The 20,640-nt window shown below is 39.9% G+C and overlaps 1 protein-coding gene across 1 annotated transcript in view; it reads right to left on the reverse strand.

The window, feature by feature from the left end:
* Positions 1-16,674, reverse strand: part of BAZ1A (bromodomain adjacent to zinc finger domain 1A) — a 98,319-nt gene extending 81,645 nt beyond the window's left edge. Inside the window, exons 1-3 of the mRNA XM_081227221.1 lie at positions 14,998-16,674; positions 14,368-14,538; positions 2,907-3,185 (exon numbers count right to left, since the gene is read on the reverse strand). Of these exons, the coding sequence (XP_081083347.1) occupies positions 2,907-3,185; positions 14,368-14,480 (392 nt within the window). The 5' untranslated portion in view covers positions 14,481-14,538; positions 14,998-16,674. The remainder of the gene's footprint in view (positions 1-2,906; positions 3,186-14,367; positions 14,539-14,997) is intronic.
* Between the last annotated feature and the right edge of the window lie 3,966 nt (positions 16,675-20,640).

The following is a 20,640-nucleotide window of genomic DNA, read 5'->3' on the forward strand; positions in this document are numbered from 1 at the left end:
ATCTTAATCCTTGTTATATCCCCAGTAACTAGTGTCTAGCCTCTAAGTGACACTCATGAATCACCTAAGCAATATGTCCATGAAAGGCAAAATCAGAGCAGTCAGAAATATCTGGGTCTGAGATGAGAGCAAAGATGGCTAGACTCTGATAGTATTACTTCCTGAGGCCTCTGCATCTTACTATCTACCCAGCTGCTGAAGGCAAAAAAGTCAATGAGTCATCCAAGATTTCTCCTTTCCCGCACAAAGATTAAGAATGGCCAGTAAGCCAGAAGAAGTGTGTTTTTGTTTTTTCTTTTTGAGGTTCACATTGAATCCACTATAGGATTCTTTTTTAAAAAACAATTAATTAATTAATTTTATTTTTGGCTGCGTTGGGTCTTCATTGCTGCACGCGGGTTTTCTCTAGTTGCAGCAAGCGAGGGCTATTCTTCGTTGCAGTGCGTGGACTTCTCAGTGCAGTGGCTTCCCTTGTTGCAGAGCACAGGCTCTAAGTGCATGGGCTTCAGTAGTTGTGGCACGAGGGCTCAGTAGTTGTGGCTCACCAGCTCTAGAGTGCAGGCTCAGTAGTTGTGGCACATGGGCTTAGTTGCTCCACGGCATGTGGGATCTTCCCAGACCAGGGATCCAACCTGTGTCCCCTGCATTGGTAGGAGGGTTCTTAACCTCTGTGCCACCAGGGAAGTCTGAAGGAGTATGTTTCTAATGAATAATCAATAAAATTGTGACTCTCAGATTTCCCATTTCTACAATGTACCCTAGTTTACTACTGTCATTAAAGCTACAACTATCTGAAGCCCATTTTTAAGGTACAACCAAAAAAAGCTATACAAAAAACACTGAACAACTGTATTTCTAGACGTAAGCAATATTTAACCTAATGTTAAAGGTTAACGTATCCCAATGATTTTTAAGTTAGAAAACACTTTTGGCATAAGTCAAATAAAATAATGACTATAAGGAGAAAAAAAAATTGTCCTGGTCCCCAAACAGGCCCTATTATACCTTTTGGTGATATAGATTGGTATGTTCTTGGTGGGATTACTGGTGACATATCAATCTTTCCTCTTGAAAATAAAGATCTTTTTTCCCAAAAGTCATGAGACAAATGAAAAATCCTTCAATTTTTATCATTTGTTGTTTCTACAATTAAAAAAGGAACTTCTTCAATTCTTCACCAAAATCAAATCCAAGCAAATTCAGATCTTAATATAAACACCTCCTGGATTTTTAAGATTCATGCAGAGTAGCATTTAATAACTAAAATGGATTATATTAAAGACATTATTCTGAAATTATATAAAAACTCATGATGATTCTCCAAAATAAGATAATAAAGAACATAATTATTGACATATAATTAAGAACATATATAGTAAGTTTTGACTGCTAAAGTTTAAAATTCAAAAAGAGGGACTTCCCTGGTGGTCCAGTGGTTAAGAATCAGCCTTCCAATGCAGGGGACGTGGGTTTGATCCCTGGTCTGGGAACTAGGATCCCACATGCTGCGGGGCAACTAAGCCTGTGTGCCACAACTACTGAGCCCACGTGCCACAAAGAAGAGCCCATGCACCACAACAAAAGATCCCACATGGTGCAACTAAGACCCAATGCAGCCAAATAAATATATAAATAAATAAATACTAAAAAAATAAAATTCAAAAAGAAAAAAATTTTCATTCAGGTTAACAAAGGGGAAAAAGCATCCCAAAATAGTCACTGCCTCAAAAGTCAGGAGGCTATAAAAAATTTTAATGCAGGGCTTCCCTGGTGGCACAGTGGTTGAGAGTCCGCCTGCAGATGCAGGGGACGCGGGTTCGTGCCCCAGTCTGGGAAGATCCCACATGCCACGGAGCGGCTGGGCCCGTGAGCCATGGCCGCTGAGCCTGCGCGTCCGGAGCCTGTGCTCCGCAATGGGAGAGGCCACAGCAGTGAGAGGCCCGCGTACTGCAAAAAAAAAAAAAAAAAAAAAAAAAGTTTTAATGCAAATAAGGATTACTGTAATAAATATCAGTGACTAGCCAATCATAAATGCTTAAGATTTCAGGAAAGCAATGATACTTTTTTTTTTTTTTTTTTTACGGTACGCGGGCCTCTCACTGTTGTGGCCTCTCCCGTTGCGGAGCACAGGCTCCGGACGCGCAGGCTCAGCGGCCATGGCTCACGGGCCCAGCCGCTCCGCGGCATGTGGGATCTTCCCGCACCGGGGCACGAACCCGTGTCCCCTGCATCGGCAGGTGGACTCTCAACCACTGCGCCACCAGGGAAACCCAGCAATGATACTTTTTAATTTAGTGCCATAGATAAACTCAATTTAACTTTGCAATATGAAAAACCCACTTTTTTCTTGAAGACCTGGGTAAGAGAGAAGAGAACTTAATAGAGTATATAAAATTCAGTCTTCATCTTATCAAAGAACTACTAAAACCCAGCAAGAAATACAGGCATATTTAAACTAATAGGTAACATAATGAGAACACAGTAGATATCTTTAAGATTTTTTACTCTTAAATAGAGGTGAAACTTGGATATAATAGAACATATAGTAAATAAAAAAAGAGAAGGAAGGTGGTTTATAAAGTAATGGACTAATCTTCAAGATATTTTGAGTGAAAAAAGGTATAAACTACAGTATGTTACCTTTCGCGTTGAAAGTAGCAGGAGGTTGATTGTGTGTGTGTGTGCGCGCACACGCACATGTACGTATTTTTGGTGGTCTTATATAAAAATTAGCTTTGGAAAAATACACAAGAAACTGTTAACACAAGGGCTATCTTGGGGGAGGGTAACATGGTAGGTGGAAAATAGTAAAAGGTAAGCTTTTCCTCAGTTCATCCCTGTGTGTACTTTGAATTTGATCAATGTGAATGTATGTATAACAAAAGAAAAAATTAAAAGTACTTTACCTTGCACCATTGTTCCTAATGACTTCCACAGTTTCTTCAACAAAATATCGATCCTTGACATACGCAAAAATATCATCACAAATTTCATGTAAGCGTGAACGATGGGTAAGGTTGGTCAAGTATAAAACTGGAATAATTAGTGGTTCTGGAAAACTCTGAAGATTCTCTCTTGCTTTTTTTTCTGACTCAAGTGCTTCCTGATAGGTCAGTCCAGGTCTACCCGTCACAGCACAACTCCACACCAGACTGTTGCACAGAATGGTTCGTTCAAAAAAGTCACTGATTAAAAAACAAAAACAAAAATCCATTACCTATCATTTCACAAATTTTACATTAAAAGCTGATAAAGGATTGTTCCTTTATTGCAAAATTTTACATAGACTCATAGAACTCAAACAAAAGTTTAGTAACTGGTCAACTTACACATTAATATTACAAACATAAGAAAAAGTATATTTAAACTAGACATTTATATTTTGCAACTTACAGGTACATTCAGCCAAAATTGGACTTTGATTTCTATCAGTTTTGAAACTGAAGTGAAACAAAATTAACTCAACCTTTCTTTTTTCCTTCTAATTTTTAAGCTTTTTGTTCCAAAGCAGTCAAAACATTGTCAATTCAAGCACTTAACTATGAATTTTGAAAGGCTTTAACATAATAGTGAAAAACTGGGAAATCTAAGCATCAAACAATAAGAGAAAAGTTAAATAAATTATAGTACTTCATATAATGAAAAATCAGTCATGAAACAGAAGGAGAGTTCTTAAATAACATAAACAGGGAAAACAACTTTCCAGTCTGCTTCCCTCCTGTATTTTTTCAAAGTAAAAGCTTATCCAAACAATATATATAATACGGTCCCACCTGTGTTAAAATTAAAAAAGAGAAAGGAAGAAAAAGAAAGGGTAGAAGGAAGGAAAGAAGGAAGGAAGGAAGGAAAGTAGAGAAAGATAACTTAAGGAAGCATAAAACATTCCTGGAATGTTATACAAAAATCAAGGTAACAGCTACAGAATGGGGATGGGACCTAGGGACTATTCTACCCAGTGCTTTTCTGCACTGTTGGGATTTCTTACTATAAGCACTAATTTCTTTTCAAAAACTCTATTCAGTCATTTTTAAAATGCGAGAGATCTACTATATGGAAAGATTTCTAAGGTATATTAAAGAGAAAAAAACTCAAAATCACTGAATGACATAATTCCATATGCATTAATTATAATAATAGCAAAAACGTGCAAATGTTCGTATTTATACAAATACCATAAACAGATGTTCCCTATGGAGAAAGGGACGGACTGGGAAGGAAGGAAGAGGAAAATTTGTTATTCTAAATAGTTCCATATTGTTTGAATTTTTATACTGAGCATGTATTCATATTGTTTTTATAATAAAAATATTTTTTAAACAGAAAAGGTTAGACATATGCAAAAAGATTAATAACAGTAGTTGCCTCTAAGTGGTTAAGATATGGGTAAATATTTTGCCCGCCTCTATATTTCAGTCTACTTTTCAACAGTTATATGTAACCAACATAATTCACTATTCTCTAACTTTTTCTCCTTCCTGAAATACCCCTTTCCTTCTCATCATTCTAAAAATTATTAAAACTGCTACATGTTTATTTCCTTGTTAGTATATCTGTACAGGTTACCCCTGTAGTCTGATCTCCAAAGAAGATTTGGAGTAATTCCATTAAGATAGTTTCATTTGCATATTTGTCTGTAGATTCTACGAGAACAACAAAAAATGAAATCTATGGAAGTAAAGAGAAACTAATCATATCTTAACATAAATGAGATCTAAAGAGATAATATACATATGCCAACTTACATGACTAATTCAGTACAAAGGAAATCCTTTGTACCGTTGAAGTATGTACCTTTTAGTAATGGGGATAATGGGTGTATATCATTAAAATACAAAGTAAAAAGTGATTATCTTTACAAAATAGAGGCAGATATCCTTCGGGAATTCAGAGGAAGGGAAGGAGGAGAGGCAGGCACAAAAGATCAAGAAATGCTAGAACATCTTTGGGAGGAACTGGCATGAAGAGTTAGGATGAAAAGGAAAAGTGGAGTTGAAGGAAAAAAATGCCAGAGGGAAAAAAATGAATATAATCTGATTCTTATAATAAAATCTATGTGAGATAAATAGCTAAGTGAGAGGCAACAGACATACCCAATAGAGGGTTATCAACAGGGCAGAATAAAATGAATGAATGGATGGATCTTGAAAGAGGTCTTATTTAATTTTTACTGCCTAAAACTGCAGTTCACTTAGAAAGCTTTATAAAAGTTTTAAACTTTTTCCTTTAGAAACAAACACAGATTCCCAAGCCACATATATAATGTGTGTGAGATAGTCTAATAATTTAAACTATTTACCTAGTACTACAGGTGACCTTTGAACTATGGGGGTAGGGGAGGATAGGGGTGCTGATCTCCACACAGTCAAAAATCTGTGTATAACTTTACCATCAGCCCTCCCTATCCATGGTCAACTGTAAGAAAAATATATTTCAAATCTAGATATGTTATACATTAACTAGTCTCTAAGCTAGTGCTATCAAAAGTAGAATGCTAGCTACACATATAATTTAAAATTTTCTACTGGCCACATTAAAAAATTTTTAAAGACATACTAATGAAATTAATATATTTTATTTAACCCAATATATTCCAAAATAGTTCAATATGTAATCAATATTGAAATAGTTTACTTTTTTTTTTTTGGTACCAAGTCTTCAAAATCCAGCATGTATTTTACATTTACTGCGCATCTTAATTCTGACTAGTCACCTTTCAAGTTCTTAATAACCAATGGCTCCTGCATTGGACAGCACAGCTCTAGCCATAGCAGGTGGGTATTTGATAGCCTGGGGTATTTGGTGCCATGGCAGGGCGACAGACTTTAGACTGAGCTGCAATAAACACTATTTAGATTTGTTACCATTGTTCAAAATACCAAGAAGAAGAATGGCACAAGTGCCACAAACCTCCACTAAACATGTGGACAGAGAGTAACCAGCGACAGTACAGCTACCCTTCTTCACCCAGGTTCCCAGAGCCTCCTGCAAAGTGTTTGTTCTATTTGTTTCCTTTGTGTCTATCTACCCTACAAAGGTCTTACATTATAGTCCTGCTGTGCACAAAGATCCACCCTCAGGAGGAGGAAGGCAGGACACACTACCACAGCGGCCATTTTTTAAAATTAATTTTTATTGGAATTTTCTTTCACAGTGGCCATTTTAAAGCAAGGGAAATAAAGCCCAAGGCTACTTCTCCCTATTCATCACTCCCTATTCATCACGGCACCATCTCTAACATTATATACCTTCACTTACTTCCACTTCTATATTCTGCTCTTCACCCATTCATCATACACATTCAAATGTGTAGGATTTTGTTAATAATGCTGAACTCCAGGGGATAGGTTACAGCGCCTCTTCAATTTCAATATTATAAGAATATAAATAACGAAAATTTTACAAGCAGCACATTTTTATTATTGTGAGTAAAACTTTATAAAACACAAAGTACTATTTTACATCAGTTTAGACTAATACAGGTTATTATGTCTCCAATTTATTGCTACATTCCTTCAACAATCCTCTTTACTAGAGATGGGCGTACTACTGGCCTGGAGGTCAAATCCAGACTTTCACCTGTTTTTCGAGTTTTATTGGAACACAGCCACACCCACATCTTTAGGTATTGCCTATGACTGCCTCCTCACTACATTTGTAGAGTTGGGTCGGTGCAACAGACATCTAATGGCCTGAAAAGCCTAAAATATTGACTATCTGGCCCTTTAAGAAAAAGTTTGATGACCTCTGCCCTTTGCCATTATTTCTGAAGGAAAAATTGCTTCTGAGTTACCAGGTCAAGTACTGGTAAGAACACACTTCTAAAATAAAGTCAACAAATTAAGGAACAAAGGGCAACATACCGTTGACTTGCTGAGTATTTGGAAAACTAAAAACCTAAGAGAATAAGATTAAGAATGAAGTGACATAAAAACCAGAAACCAAATACAATTCAGAAAAGATAAATGCAAAGCATACTCTATTTACTTAGTGGCCCAAAATGTATTAACTAGATGTAAAGCAAGGTAAGAAAGATACAGCCCAATACTGCAGAAAAGATCTAAGGGACATAAGCAAACTCCTCTGTCTACAAAATAATTAGTAACTGAGAAATGCAGCCATAGGTTAAAAACTAACACAATTCTTGACTAAAACAGCATATGGTATGCAAGAGAAGGAAAGTATGGTTTATAAGCTTAGAAAAGTAGTAATTGCTACATGACAGCATGGGTTGTTCTAACAATTTCCTTCACTGAAGGGGTTACAAGAGCAGGAGATTAGGTGATCATGGGCATGGCAGACTATACATGCCTTATAGGAAGAAATAACTGCTAGATGAAAATTACATTTATTACATTTATTCATAAATGGTGAGGGGGAAAGTTCAATTACAAAGCTTAGTTTAAAAAAACACTTTACTATTACTTTTCACTTTACTTAGTGCTGCCTCAGACAAACTTAGATACTAGTGACATACAAGGCAGGCTCCTAAAATCTGCAGATGACATTAAGGTGAGGAATAGCAATACAGATTTTTTAAATCTAGACAATGAAGACTTAAGTAGAAATCAACAAAGGTGAAACATTATAGCTCCAGCTTCCAGGACCCAACTCAGTTGTTATCTCCTATCTGAGGGCTTCCTCAATTCCTCAGCAGTTATCAGTTCCATTTTCTATGTTTCTATTACACTGGCTCCTCAGAACATATGTGATTTATGCCACTGTGTTATAGACATACATTCACTTCTCACTAGAGGGGGACAAATTATCTCAGCATCTCCAATGACTTTCCAAAGTACAGTGTCAAGAATAAGCAAATATATTCTCATTGGCAGTCCACATTTACTTTTACGTGTATCTAAAAAGAGAAAGTACACATGTGAATGGGAAGAAGAAAGGAAAGTATCTGAATCTCAGCTTTGTCACTTGTACAATATGACTTAGGTAATTTATACAAACTTCACTGAACCTGGTTCCCCTTCTGTAAAATGGGGACAATGTGTTCCATAAACAGTTAATATGAAAATTAAATAATACAGTACGCCCAACATACTATATGTGCACTCAATAAACATATCAATTCTTACCGTTTAGGTACCCTATTCGCAGAGAGATCCTAGAAGAATACACAGAAGAATAACCTGTATGGTAGAGCAACAATGTCAGAAGAACACATATAAGACCTGAGAATCTTTGAAGAGAAAGTTTGGCATTGGGAAGGAGGGTAGGAAAAGGGATTAATTGTAGAAGGATTATCAGCAAACATCCAAAATCCAATCTGGATGACCCAAGTATAAAATCTTATCAGCTGCATAGTGGTAGACTATTTGAAACAGGGTTGAAGATGTGCAGGCTCCTTAGAAATGACTTTCACACTCTTCTCACAAGAGGTAGAGCCTATTTCACCAACCCTTGAATCTGGGCTGGACCTGAGATTGGCTCTGACCAACAAAATACAGAAATGACATTGAGAGGTGTCTACTCTCACCCTCCTGGAACCCTGAGCCCAAGGTCTCAGGAAGAAGAAGCCCAAGTTAGCTTTCTGAGGATGAAAGATCACATGGTGAGAAATGCCATCCCAGTATATTAAATTATCACATAGTACACTTTAAATATCTTACAATTCTATTTGTCAATTATACCCGAATAAAGCTGGAGAACACACACACACAAAGAAAAGCCATCCCAGCTGAGGTCCCTGATATATGACTGAGGCCACCTCTTACTCCATCTAGCCTCAGCCAAGCCTGACTTCATTTGACTTCACCTAAATGAGAGAGCACAGAGAGACGAGCAGAAACCACAATGGCAACCCAAAGAATAGTGGGCAAACAAAATGGATGGCTGTCTGAGCCACTAAGTTTTAGAGTGGCGTGTTATAAATAACTGATATATTCCGTCTGCAGAAAAGAAACATGGTAGCCTGCTAAGCAGATGAAAGGTTAAAATGCAAAAAAAAAAAAAAGTATTTAGGAATCTGTTATATCATCCACAGAAAAAGGACTCATAGACCCAAATACCTGGGCCATGTGGCAGACTTATTCCTAAAGAGGAGCTGAACATCTAATTTGAAGACGCTAGCTATTAAGATTATCCTACTCTCCTTGAAAACCCTATTCTCACGAAAGGGCCTTCTGATAATAACTAGATTTCATACATAGCTGATTATCAGTTTGGGGACTGGTCTATGTGAAGGGCACTTTTCCCTACTATAAATTAATGGCATTCTGGTTTTTACATATAGTATCTAGAATTTAATCACTTGGGAGTATAGTAAAAAAGTCAAATGTCTGAGCAGACTGGATAATGGTACCTACACAAAGATCTAGGCAGCCAGATTGAATTCCAAGCAATGCCCCTATGTTTTTGGTGCATACTTATGCAAACTTTAACAAATATTAGGAAGAATTCTCTATAATAAGCACTATGTGATGGTAAATATGAACACAAACTCTAGAGTCTTAGGTATGTGAGTGAGAACTCTAGTGTCACCAATTGCTAGATAGGTAGTTTTTGAACTGATCTTGGACTTACTCTTATTTCCTCAATCCCAACCTCCTCATCTGTAAAAAGAGGACAGTTGAAAGCACTGAATTAACAAGTGAGGAGTTGATGAACAATGAAAACAGGATGCTTTATAAATTAGTCAAACACTTTTCAGTGGACAGCCAGGTTGAAACATAAGCTGGTCTGTCAGTGATGTTGTGGAAGAGACTCCTCACATTGTATATGAAAAGTGTGATTCAATCACAGATGGGAAATACATTCCAATTCCAAGAGTCTAAATGCCTAAAAAAAGAAGTCATTTTATTAAGGAGATTAAAGTCACTAGGTAATACAAATCATTTTCTTAGCCCACAAATCTAGAATTTCTGGTGTTCAGACTTGACTGCTCCTTATTTGAACAATCCACAGACCAAAAAAAAATTTTTTAAACAAAATTGTTGTCTGCTAACTAAATTACAGAATAAATTTTTCTCTCCTTTAAAAGATTAAACTATGCACTTTATTCTGTTCTCTTTATCTACGAGCTTCGTTTTTCTTATATTTTTTCCCTAGGTTCCATATATAAGTGAGATCATACGGTATTTGCTTTTCTCTGTCCAACATTTCACTTAGCATAATGCCCTTGAGGCCCATAGGTATTGCTGTAAATGGCAAGATTTCATTCTTTTTTAAGACTGAATAATACTCCATTGTGTATATGTACCACATCTTCTTCACCCATTTATCCATCAATGGACACTTAGGTTGTTTCCATATCTTGGCTATTATAAATAATGCTGCAATGAACATGGGGGTGCATATATCTTTTCGAATTAGTGTTTTCATTTTCTTTGGATAAATACCCAGAAATGGAATTGCTGTATCAATATGGCAGTTCTGTTTGTAATTTTTTGAGGAACCCCCATACTATTTCCCATAATGGCTGCACCAATTTATATTCTTATCAATAGTGCATGAGGGTTTGTTTTTCTCCACATCCTCCCCAATACTTGTTTTTTTGTTGTTTGTTTGTTTTTTGTGGTACATGGGCCTCTCACTGCTGTGGTCTCTCCAGTTGCAGAGCACGGCCTCCGGACATGCAGGCTCAGCGGCCATGGCTCACGGGCCCAGCCGCTCCGCGGCATGTGGGATCTTCCCGGACCGGGGCACGAACCTGTGTCCCCTGCATCGGCAGGCGGACTCTCAACCCCTGTGCCACTAGGGAAGCCCCAATACTTGTTATTTCTAGTCGTTCTGATAACAACCATTCTAACATGTGTGAAGTGATAGCTCATTACGGCTTTGATTTGCCTTTCCTTGATGATTAATGATGTAGAGCACCTGTTGGCTCTCTGGATATCTTCTCTGGAAAAACATCTGTTCAGATCTTCTGTCCATTTTTAAATCAAGTTGTTTTGGTTTTTTTGCTATTGAGTTATATGAGCTCTTTATATATTTTGAATATTAGTCCCTTGTCAGATATAAGATTTACAAATATTTTCTTCCATTTCGTAGGTCGCCTTTTCATTTTGTTAATGGTTTCCTTTGCTGTGAAGAAACTTTTTAGTGTGATGTAGTCCCACCCACTAGCTTATTTTTGCTTTTATTGCTTTTGGTGTTGAATTCAAAAAAAAAAAATCATTGCCAAGACGTATGTCAAGGAGCTTACCACCTATGTTTTCTTCTAGGAGTTTTATGGTTTCAGGTCTTATGTTCAAGTCTTTAATCCATTTGGAGTTAATTTTTGTGTATGGTGTAAGACAGTAGCCCAGTTTCATTCTTTTGCACTTTAGCTTATGCATTCACCTACAGTTAATGCGCTATTTTTAATGAGTCTTCTTTATTTATGGAAAGCAGGTCAAACAAGAGCTAGCAATTAAAGAGCATATAGTTAAAAAAAACAAACAGGGTTTCCCTGGTGGCGCAGTGGTTGAGAGTCCGCCTGCCGATGCAGGGGACACGGGTTCGTGCCCGGGTCCGTGAAGATCCCACATGCCGCGGAGCAGCTGGGCCCGTGAGCCATGGCCGCTGAGCCTGCGCGTCCAGAGCCTGTGCTCTGCAATGGGAGAGGCCACAACAGTGAGAGGCCCACGTACCGCAAAAAAATAAATAAATAAATAATAAATAAATAAAGGAGTTTGAACTGTATAATCACCAAGTAACCATCTTTGTCATACTCCCTGCCCCAAAGAATTCAGGGTCTTGGAAAAGAGAAAATGTGATGCAACAAATACACTGCATTACCGTGCAATAACTGCAGATGTTACACTAGATAAAATGAAGGGTGACCGTTGCTGCTAGAAGGACAAAGGAGGAAGTGTTAGGCTATACTATCAGGTAAGACACACAAAACACTATTTAGCAATTAAAAGGTCACTGGCAACCTATACTAACCAGAGTTAGAGGCAGTTACTTTGCATTATGCTGGGAAGTGAAAAAGATGCGGAAGTGGAGTAAAACTCTTTGAGACTGATTAGAGAAAGTTATATTCAAGAAATCAAAAACCTGAGCAAATAGGTGAGCAGAGTGATCTTCAGACAAATACAAAAGAAAAGTATTCAAAATAATGTACTTAAAAGATAATCTTCAAACAAATTCACATAAACCAATTTGTGATTTAACGAATTAGTGAAAACAAATATTTCCTTCACAGTTTCTCCAGACTTGTGGCAAGGGTCAGATTACCATAATCTGCAGACCACCATATACCATCCACCATGAATGCGTTTTTAGAAAGATCTCTTTGTAATCATCTAAGAGAAAGTAATCCAAATTTTAACACAATTAAATGGCAGTCTTCTTCCAGTTTTGTGCCAATTCAAAGTCATAAACGTTAATAGCTAAGAACATCAGTAGTTCTGCTTTGGTCAGGGTAAATGATTAAATATCTTTGCTCCCAAACCATCACCTCTCCTAAACTACTTGTAATTTCCAAAAACCCAAACGCTTCAGCACAGAGCAAAGAGAAAACAAAACATTTTAATTTTAATGTCATAAGACTACAAAGGACAAAATTAAAACATTGTAATTTTAGTGTCATAAGACTACAGGGGACACAGTTCCTTAACATTAATGGAAAGTAGGTTTGGAATACCAAAAATCTCTTCCTTTATCATCAAGAACCTAAGTATCTGAAAAGTGTTCAAATTCAGAGGCTAGGGGCCATATTTATGCTCCCTTCTAAAGTGAGAAGAGTGTCTCAAAAAGATAGGACTGCTTACATAAGAGAAGGAAAGTTTAAATTTAAGCCCATTTCCTATCTTGTTGGCGCTTTTACATGCAACTTCTTGAAAAAATTCAGAATTACCAAGGATTTTAACCTAAATCTTCTTTAAAAATAAGACATCATCCTTGTCAAGTTACTTAATCCAAATTCACTTAAGTAGTTACAAGACTGAAATCTATTTGAGTAACAAAACAAGTCTGTACAGGAGCAGAGTAAGATGTGCACTCCTATTTAAAAGTACTGTCTGCTGAAAAACTTCTCTGGATATGACATGTTTACGTGTAACTCCTGTGGAGCCGAAGAAAAAAGAAGGCTTGCTTAAAATAAAAGCTCAAAGGAACTGTCCTTTCTAACTTCACTAGTCATTTCCCAGACAGGTGCTGAGTTTGCTTAACGCCCTCCCTCCAGCAAGCCCCCACTCAGAAAAGGTGCCTCCTACACACAATTTATTTGGTTGCTATAACACTTGGTTTCTAAGCTACAAAGGGACTCCTTCTGAGTGGAGAGGATAAAGCATAAGAAAAAGGGAGGATCAGGCTGTTTCAGCGACTGATCAATTCAGGTTCTCACTTGGAGAGCCTGTTTAAACACAGAGCTCTAAAACGCCCCGTTACTTGGTGTCACGGGACAAGGGGATCTCTTGGGATAAACCAGGCAAGGGACTAAAAATTGAGGGGTTGAAACTACACAGGCAGCAGCTCCGGATTCTTGTCAAAACAAAAGCGAGTGGCACATGTCAGGCGGCCCCATGCGCAGGGGGATAAAGAGAAGGCTGGCTGGGGTTGGAGTTGAACTTGTCTTAGCCCCCTCCCCCAACTCCCACCGCCGCGCTCCCGGATACGCAAAAGCGAAAACGAGGGGGCGCCCAGGGCCCTGCTCTCTCCCCCTCCTTTTCCCCCGCCCAGTCCCGACTTCTTCCTCACCCGGTCTCCCGGGGGCGGAGACGCCGAGTTCCCCGGGGCCGGGAGTTAGTCACCGAGAAGAGGCGGTGACAGAGCGCACGGCTCGCTTCGCACACTCCGAGGCCTAGCCGCACCGGACCAGAGGCGGCCGGCGGAGGCTCTAGCGTCCCGGGCTTGCCGGGGAGCACCCTCCCCGGAGTCTCAACTCCGCTCCCACCCCACCCCCGCCCCTACCCTGGGCAGCTCCAACGTCAGGCTCCACTCCCGACCGAGGAAACGACGCCCAGCCCGTTTCCTGCCCCCGGGGGCAGGGATTCCCTCCCCGGACCGGGGGGCCGCGGCTCCATGCCGCTGACCCGAGCGGGGATCCCCTCGGCCGCCGGGCGGGGATCCCGGAACTGGCCGCGGAGCGCGCGTGTGGCCGAGGCGGGGAGGGGCGAGGCGGGGAGTTTCCGCCGCTCGGCGGCCGGGCGGCTGCCGCGACTAGAAGCTGTCCCCGCGGCCGGCCAGGGACCCCAGCCTCCTCTGCCCCGGCCGGCTCTCCCCACGCGTGCCTCGGCCGGTCGAGCCTCCCGGGGGCCCCGCGCAGTCACCGTGTCGGACTCGGGGGCCAGAGAAACGCGGGCCCGCGGCCACCCGTCACTTTCCAGTCGCCCCGCCAGAAACCCGGGTCTTGGAAAAGGAGAGAGACAAAAGGACGCTGGGGAGGGAGTCCCCACACTCCCTCGCACCCCCCGCGCCCGGCCCGGCCCTTACTCGTAGTGGCGGAAGATCTCGTTGGTGACTTTACAGTGGAAAACTTCCTCGTCGGGCCGCAAGTCCGCGGGCGGCTTCTGTCTCACAAACGGCTTTCGGTGTAGCAGCGGCATCTCGTGTCCGCCCGCGGGCTCACCCGGACCCTCGGCCGCCCGCGCCGGCCCCGCTTCCCTATCAAAATTGGAGGGAAAGGAAAGCCGGTAAGGTGGGGAGCGCTCGGCGGCGGCGGCGTGGGCCGGTCCGCACGCCGGGCGAAGCTCGACTGCCTTTTGTGTGACTGACGCGCTGCGGCTGCCACCCGAGCCGAGGTCGCTCCTGTCGCGGTCGGGGTATTGAGCCAGCGGAGCCGCCCCACCTCCGAACGCCCGGCTGCCGGCTCACAATGGGGCCGAACGCCCAGCCGCGGGCAGGCGGTGCGTGAGCAGTGGCCGCCCCCTCCCCCCAGCGCCCGCTCCCTGCCCGCCGCCGCCGCGGGGCTCACAACGTGCTCGGCGCGCAGCCGGCCGGCCCGACGCCGCGAAGGAGCTCGCTGCGGGCGGACCCCGGCGCGGCTCCGCTTTGTTCCCCCGCTCGCCTACACTTCTCTGCCGGCGCCGGCCGGCTCCCGAGCGACCACACCAAGCCCGTCACCTGCGAGCACGCCGGCTGCCACTTCTCCACCTTCTCAACTAGAAAGGCGGCGAGGGGAGGCTCTGTCCCCCCGGGGGGTCGCTTCTCGCCGGCCCCGCCGCGCCGCCGGCCGCCGCTTCTCCCGCTGCCACGGCCTGGCTCCTCGCGGGGGATCGCGTCCCACCGCCACTTCCCCGCCTCTCGGAGCTCCTGGGAAGTTTCTGATCTACTTTCGGCTCAGAAGGAGGAAGAGCTGTTGGGAGGAGCTTTTCACTTCTCGCTTCTACCTTTTTATTGGCTACTCGATGACTTTTACAGCCTGTCACTGATACAGGAAGAGACGGCGGAGAGCCTGGGAGAGCTACATTATTAATTAATGGAGCAACCCCTTGTGAAGAATCAGAAGCATCCTCCATGTTTGCGATTATCAACCCAAAGATCTGGGGAGAGAGCTGGGGTTTCAAACAAATAGCTAACAAAGTAAAGCCTTCCTCTTCAAGTCTGACACCAGCGCTTGGTTCCACAATGGGAAAAGGATTCCAATTAAGATTTAACTTGTACTTTAAGGATGGGAAGAGAGATGAGGAATAAGAAGTGAACAGTATTTTGAAATTTTCTTCTTCAGAATTAGAATTCACCTGTCTAAAAAAATACTTTGCTTGTATAAACATTCATCTTGAAAGTACCTTTCTTGACACCGTGCTCTTTAATACTTAGGACAATTCAGTCAAAGTCTTCGCAGAGGAAAAGACCAAGAAAGTATACGTCAGAAAATGTCATCATGCCTATAGGACCCGCTCATATTTAAAACTAAAAACCACACCTTTAAAAAGTAATATTTAGAATACGCCGCTGAATATATTATGCAAGGGATCAGTATTTAATTCAATCACTCAGAATTTTAAAGATTATGAATTTACTAGTGAAATTTCCCCTGAAACAACTTTCCCATATCTATGATTTCCATTTGTTGAACTAATTTTAATGCATATAATACATGTGACTTTTGAAGTAAAAAATATTCGAAACTACACATAACTCCAAATGTTTGCCAGCTTTGTATTAAGTGGTCATTTTTGCTACTGCCTTTGACATTTGCATATGTGCAGATTAACCTGTAAGAATGGGTCTAAAAGACAATAAGTTTGAAGAAGTCCTTCAACAAAGGATGTAACTAATTACTAATACTATGAAATGATCTCAGTTGTAAAAACAATGTGGGATCATCTTTGTATCTTCAAATTAAGTACATGTGTACACTGGAGCAGAAAATGTAAGGAATCTATCCAAATCTCAAGAGTTATTATTTTTAAACTTCTTTTAAGATACTTCTGTGGTGGCTAGCAAAATAAAATTTTGTGATTCAAAAATCATTAATAAAAGTAATGCACCTTAGTGTACAGATACAGAAGTCAAAGAGGCTTGGAAATGCTCTGAGTAGCAAGTATATTCCTTAGCCTGGATAAGCTCTTCAGAAAATTATGTATGCAAAGATTTGGTGTTTTAAACTGGCCTCCAACTAGTACATTGAGTGACAATATAGAATTCCCTTCACAGAAAGTAATTTCCCAGGTGAAAAACTTAGAGCCTACAAAAAATGGGGACAAGGAGGATGGATAATTTTCAACTGATATTGAAGCATCACTCTCACAATTCAAAGTCCCACCTTAACTGTTAAGCTAAAAATAGATGAAATTTTATCTGATTATATAGTATTTATCTTTCTTAGATCTCACTATTTGCTCAGCTGCTAAAATAATCTTGTTAAAATCACCATCAAAAATAGTAATGTTGATTTTACTTTTATTAAATACAAATTTTTTAACAACTGGATTCTTTTTTTTTAATGCTAACCTAAAATGGAAATTTTATTCTACTTCAAAATACTATCAGCTCGGATTTCCCTGGTGGCGCAGTGGTTGAGAGTCCGCCTGCCGATGCAGGGGACACGGGTTCGTGCCCCGGCCCGGGAAGATCCCACATGCCGCGGAGCGGCTGGGCCCGTGAGCCGTGGCCGCTGAGCCTGCGCGTCCGGAGCCTGTGCTCTGCAACGGGAGAGGCCACAGCAGTGAGAGGCCCGCGTACCGCAAAAAAAAAAAAAAAAAAAAAAAAAAAAAAATACTATCAGCTCAATTTCCCTACTATCATACTCAAATTTCAATACCATCATAACTCGGTTCTCTGAGTTACATACATAGGATTTATTTTAATTTATGATATTTAATCAATGTTATACATAGTTATTTCAGAATGTGTTTAGTAAATTATAAATAATATATTAAAAGGTTTAGTTTTTATATGTTTATAATGTTTGATCTAATTGATAGCATACCTAAGTTACCTCAAAGTAACACTTCTCTTAAAGTTATCCTACATGTTTACTACTAAAAACTTACCTAATATATTATTTATTTCATATTTTGGTATCATGATCACCTCCTTGCTTTACTACTACTTCTAGACTTTTGAGAGTGAAAAGCTCATTGCTGTATTCAGAAAGTCAAGGATACTGTCATAAAATAAGACTGTGTAAAAAAAAATTGGAAATATTGTAAAGGAAACTATGAAAGTTAGGGTATCACAAAGAAAAAAAGAGAAACAAATTAATTTAAATTTTTAATAATTTAATTCAGTTAAACATTTGTCCTCCATTTATGTGCCAAGACACTGTACTAGCTCATGTAAGGGATACAATATAAATGTATCCTGGCCTCAAAAAATGTACACTCTTGTAGGTAAGAGATGATGTAAAGACAAATAAACAATACAAGGATTGTATGAGTCCTAATGATCATGAGTAATATAATGCAAAAAGAGAAGTAGAAAAGATTAAAAGAAAATGTACAATAAAAGGGGGACCCAGGGTCGGTCCTAAATGAAGTTATCCACAGGGCATGATTCGAAGGGCAACATAAAGCTCATGTTCCTGCATATCCTCCCCCGTCTCAAGAGGCAACCCTCCACCCTCTGTCACCTCTCTGGGTGAAGACACCAGTAGTCCCCACTTAAATGTAAAATGTAAATATACTAGCTAGGGCATATGTCAATCTAATATCATCAAGACCTAGTTTAATATTTGAGAAGGTATACTGCCTTGGATAGGTAAAGGTAAAACAACACTATGAAATATATATATTTGTAAAAGTTTGAGCTAGTATACTTTTCCTGTTTTCTACTGACTGATTAAGAAAGGCTTTACTTAGGTGGTTTGGTGAGACAGTCATTACTTAGAACTGAAAGAAACCTTTGGTAACTCTTAATTCTCTCATTTTGCAGCTGAGGAAATGGAAGCTCAGGAACTGAAATCTAGGCCTCCTGACTCCTTGTCTAGTCTCTTTAGACCACACTGCTCTTTCTGTAGATTTCATAATATGTAATTTTCTTGTATACCCTACTTGCACACCCTACTTGCACTGTATCTGTAAATGAGCTAAAATACTATTACAGATCCCTCCTGAACTGCTAAAATGTGTATGGGGATAAGATATATTACTCATGATCAGAAATAATAGTTTTTGAGAATTATCCAGAAAAACAATAGGAGTAATACGAATCTTAGATTTCTCCAACTGAAGAGCTGACAAATCCTATCTCCATGCTTCAGTTAACACATCTAACAAATATAAACACTTCATGTCCCTTACCTCTAAGTAGCAGTGAAACAAGCATTTAGAGTATAGCTGAGAAAGATGTCTTATAAATATGTACAAGGAATATCTTCAACTTTGTAACTCCTTTCCTTAGTATTTTTACCTGAGACCTGTCTCAACTCTTCTATGATCTCTTTTTAATGTCTTTCTAATTCATGGCATTTTGCCTATAAAAGATTTTTATATATTGTTATTTAGAAGCAATGACTATCTGAAACCATTGGCCTAGTATTAGGATAGTGGCGCTAGACCTTAGCTGCCCATTGAAATCACCAGAGGGGTTTTTGAAAGATACTGATGCTTGGGTCATACCCTAGACTAATTAAAACAATTTCTGGGGTAGGGACCCAGGCGTCTGGGGTTTAAAAATCTACTCAGATGATTCTAATGTACTGCCAAGGCTGAGAACTACTATGCTTAGAGGAGATTGGATTGTTAATGCCGAAGTAGTAATGTTGGCAAATTTGGAATTCATTTTTTATTCAACCATTTGTGATTAAAGTCATGAATTATGGGATAGTAGGAGGGGGTGAAAGAATGTCTATGGCCATCATCATTATCACAGTAATAGTTTACATTTAATGAATGCTTCCAGCTTGTCAAGCATTGTGCTAAGGGCTTTAAATGAATCATCTCATGCAATTCTTACAACAAAGTACTATTTATCACTTCCATTTTATAGATGAAGCCACTGAGGCTCAGAGAAGTTAATTAAATAGTTTGCCCAAGGTCATACAGCCCAGAAGCAGGAAAGCCAAAATTATCAACTCTGGAGTCCAAGCTCCTTACTATTGTACTACTGTATATTTCCATGGGACTGATTTGCTAATCTAGCTCAGATATAAATTGAAACAGAGAACTTGAGCCAATGCACTAAACAGTTTAGAACTTGTAATGATCAAGAATGTTTGTTAGAGGAAACCATGGAGAATTTAAAAAATTATCTCAGAGTGGGGAAAGCCTAAGTACCATAACACAAAGCCCAGAATCCATAAAGATAATTCTATAAAATAAAAATTAAAAATTTCTGCATGACAAAAGCTACCATAAAGTTGGAAGATGAATATCAAACTGGGAAAATAATTATTTGCAACTCACTGACAAAGGGATAATTTCCCTAATATATAATTTCCTATTTCCCTGTTATCTACTAATAAATCACAATAATCTAAGAGACACAGAAAAAGAAATATAAATGGCTTTTACAACATAAAAAATTCTCAACCTCACTCATAATAAGAGAAAAGCAAATTAAAACTACACTGAGATGACATTTTTCATCCTTCAGATTTGCAAAGATCACCATCATATGTTGGTAAGTCTGGAGAAACAGGCACAACCTCTATAAAGGGCAAATGGGTGATATTTATCCAAAATTACAAATGTACATAAAAGTTCCATCTCTAGGAAGATATCCCACAAGTATATTTGAATATAAGGCTCTTTAGGGACTTCCCTGGTGGTGCAGTGGTTAAGAACCCTCCTGCCAGTGCAGGGGACACGGATTCGAGCCCTGGTCCGGGAAGATCCCACGTGCCGCGGAGCAACTAAGCCCATGCGCCACAACTACTGAACCTGCGCTCTAGAGTCTGCGAGCCACTACTACTGAAGCCCACGCGCCTAGAGCCGGTGCTCTGCAACAAGAGAAGCCACCCACAATGAGAAGCCTGCGCACAGAAACGAAGAGTAGCCTGCGCGCCGCAACGAAGACCCAACGCAGCCAAAAATAAATTAAAAAAAAAAAAAAAAACCCACAAAAACTTTAGTTTGGCTTTGTTAGGAATAGCATAATGTCAAAATTAATGGAAATGTCCATGATTAAACAAAATTATGATGTGTTCATACAATGGAATGGTATGCAGACATAAGAAAGAATGAGAAAGTTTAAAAAAGTTCATTAAAATATGTATGGGGGGCTTAATGTATATACATATTTGCTTGATACATAAAATGGACCTGGAAAGATATATTGGAAAATAACACATTGGTTGCCTCTGGAGAAAGAGTTGCTAGG

This window comes from Mesoplodon bidens (genome assembly GCF_964165515.1).
Source record: "Mesoplodon bidens genome assembly, chromosome: 3".
NCBI lineage: Eukaryota > Metazoa > Chordata > Mammalia > Artiodactyla > Ziphiidae > Mesoplodon > Mesoplodon bidens.